The 2,959-nt window shown below is 37.8% G+C and overlaps 1 protein-coding gene across 1 annotated transcript in view; it reads right to left on the bottom strand.

The window, feature by feature from the left end:
• Positions 1-2,220: 2,220 nt before the first annotated feature.
• LOC103366291 (transcription factor E2F4-like) overlaps positions 2,221-2,959 on the bottom strand; it is a 7,209-nt gene continuing 6,470 nt past the window's right edge. Inside the window, exons 7-8 of the mRNA XM_008293969.1 lie at positions 2,509-2,553; positions 2,221-2,425 (exon numbers count right to left, since the gene is read on the bottom strand). Of these exons, the coding sequence (XP_008292191.1) occupies positions 2,310-2,425; positions 2,509-2,553 (161 nt within the window). The 3' untranslated portion in view covers positions 2,221-2,309. The remainder of the gene's footprint in view (positions 2,426-2,508; positions 2,554-2,959) is intronic.

Raw genomic sequence — 2,959 nt, 5'->3', positions numbered from 1 at the left:
CCTACAGTGTAATTTATGATGTGACTCTGAGTAAAATCACATAAAATACAAATATACCTGATTAAATTAAATACTAAGGCTGCAATGCTACATCATTTATATTATTATGGAGATTAACACGATTTATTTAAAACCTTTAGACTGTATACAAAAGATGGATGTGACAATTCTCATATGCAGTTCATGTTTCCTATATTAATAGGTAGGTAGTATTTATTTCAGTACTTCTACTATTGATGTAAAACTAGAAACACACCTGCTGAAACAGTGTTGGAAAAAAAAGTTGCTGCAGTTTTCAACTTTCTTCTCAACTTTCTCAGGCTTAGAGATCGTCTCAACAAGACGTTTGTTATCCTGTTTAAAAAAAAGGGACCAGGTCTTTTTTCATCTTTCGTCTTCTTTCTGTTTCGTCGTCATGGCTTTAATTTATTTTGTAAAATGAGAATAAAAACACACCATGTAAAAAAAATCTATACAGATCAAAGCGAGTGCTGCAACAAATAGTTCAGCAACAGAAAATTATCCGCAAATTCTGGCTCTTTACTTGGTCTAGTTATTTAATAATATATTAACAGTGATGAATCACAAGTATTTTGTATTTTATTTTCTGTTTTTCTGTCCTTGGGTGTCCAGCAAGGTGCTTCTAAAATGAAATGGATTATTATCATTATTATAACAAGTGATCTGAAGGAGTGATGACAAACTACGATTCTGATGTTCTTGATGCAAACACATAATTTTTCCTGAATTTTAACGTTGAAGGATCATCCTACATCCATCACTAAATAAATGATTGATACACAACTGATGCAAAGGATGAGTGAAAAGGTGGCATCTACTGACTGAGCCTTTGACTTAGAAAAGCCTTGATAGCTGACTTTCAGAACCTCCAGCAGCTGAACGTGACCTACAGTAACCTCACCCTGATCTCTGCTCGGTGACGACCCTCATCTCCTTTTCCCAGTTCTTCACTTCAGCCTTGACCTTCTCTAAGTTGTGATTTCCTGAAAGCTGTGGATCTTTATCCCTCTCCAGCTAAAAGCAGTTCCTCTCCTCCACTCTCTCCATCCAGCTCAGTGTGCTGGACTACAGACATACGCTGCAGTGTGGCCGTATCAGAGCAGCGCTGCAGCTTATTGCCACATTTTGCCCAAAGGAGAAGTCTGTAGAACAAGCTTTAGTGGATTCACTGTTCACAGAAAACACTCCTCAGCCTGTGAAAATAGATTTACAGACGCTTGTGTGTTTCCTTGTAACGTCTCATTTGCTGTAGTTGGGCAAAATGTAGAGGTTTGCATGAATATTACTGGTGTATCATCCCACTTTTTTCACCCTGTGGGCAGCCATAAGAAACATAAAATGAATGAGATCATGTAAAAAGATCAACGTGCTTTCACACACAAAGAAGCATTTGTTGTTTCTTATGTTTCATGTGCATAAAAAAAGTGATTTTCCCTCTAAAGGTTCCTGATAATTTCCTTCATAAAGGCATCTAATATCAACAAAAAGTGGGTGTGAAGGGCTCAGCTGATAAGAAAGCCTATTTATAGCTGAAGGCTGTGCAGGACTGAATAAATCCAGATTGCTGTTGCAGAAAAACACACATGTAAGGCTTAAAGGTATATTTGCAGAGCAGCCCCTGTCTAGAGGTTTCAGGACAACTGATCATTTCTAATGCACCTGACAGGCTTGACAACGAGCAGTAAAACAGGTGAGGTGCTCAGTCAGCTAGATTTTTTTTATTTTGGCCTTGACGGTGTCTGTCAAATATCTGTGCAAATGCCTCATAGATCAGAATAAAAGTGTTGATATCGTTCCCAGAAATGGACTTTGGTGATCTCGGACTTCTCTCCGAGCACCAACACTTCAATATCTGGGTTTATGATCAAATGCATGTCAACTTAATGGCACTCTTATTAGTTTAGCTGTTGATGTATTAGGAGAAGCCCCATAGACTGTTGTGAAAACTGAACTTGCACCAGTGTGTTTTGCATGTATTTTTAAATCACCGCTTTGAGAAAATAGCAGCACAAACCTGAAAACGGGGATCATACGAGGCCCCAGAGTTTAAACTCATATTGTAATCCCGTCCACTGCATCATTAATCGAGTTAAAGACACAGTCAGATCCGTCTGAGGCTGTTGTTTGTGGTATTAGATTGTGCTTCCAGGCAGGTTTCTCCTAATATGTTTCTGTATCTTAATGAAATGGACGCAATTGTTTAGAAAAAAATCATAACTTTATTATTTGTTAAAACAGAACAACTATTTATAAAGACACATCTTGTGACGAAACGCAGGAGTCGGCGGTCAAACGTTGAGCATGGGGACGTCAAAGAGGTCGCAGACGCCTTCGCTCTCGTCCAGGTTGCAGAAGTAATCGCGGTCGGACGGCGGCGGGGAGAGACGGAGGAGCGGGGAGAAGACTGAGGAGCAGAGATGAGCGTGTGATTAAAAGAAATGCTATCAGGCTGCAGTTAGAAATGAAAACAGGAAAAGGTGCGCTTACCTTCAGAGGCCAACAGCTGTGTGAGTAGATCTGCACTCATTTTGTCTAGAAAAATGAGGTGAGACGCATTTAATCATACATTAGAACAGAACAGAACAGAAGAGAACAGAACAGAACAGAACAGAACGGAATAGAACAGAACAGAACGCTTACAACTCCAGTGGTGCAAAACACAAGCATAAAAAGACAAATAGGAATATATAAATATATTTACAAAAGGAGCCAGTAGGACGTGTATACAGTTAGCAATAAGCCAAACGGTAGAATAAATATATTGCACTGTTGAGGTAAGAACGCTGTGAATATATGAGAAATATAAATAATATATATCATATATGCATAAAATATAATATATAATAATTAAAACTAATTATAATATAGTATAATATAAATAATAAATATATATGATAAATAATTCAGACTATGGAAGTACAGTATCTATACATTAGTA

The sequence above is a fragment of the Stegastes partitus genome, unplaced genomic scaffold (assembly GCF_000690725.1).
Source record: "Stegastes partitus isolate 25-593 unplaced genomic scaffold, Stegastes_partitus-1.0.2 Scaffold926, whole genome shotgun sequence".
In the NCBI taxonomy this organism is placed as follows: Eukaryota; Metazoa; Chordata; class Actinopteri; family Pomacentridae; genus Stegastes; species Stegastes partitus.
The sequence above is the reverse complement of the archived record's forward strand: the minus strand, read 5'-3'. Positions and strand labels throughout refer to the sequence as shown.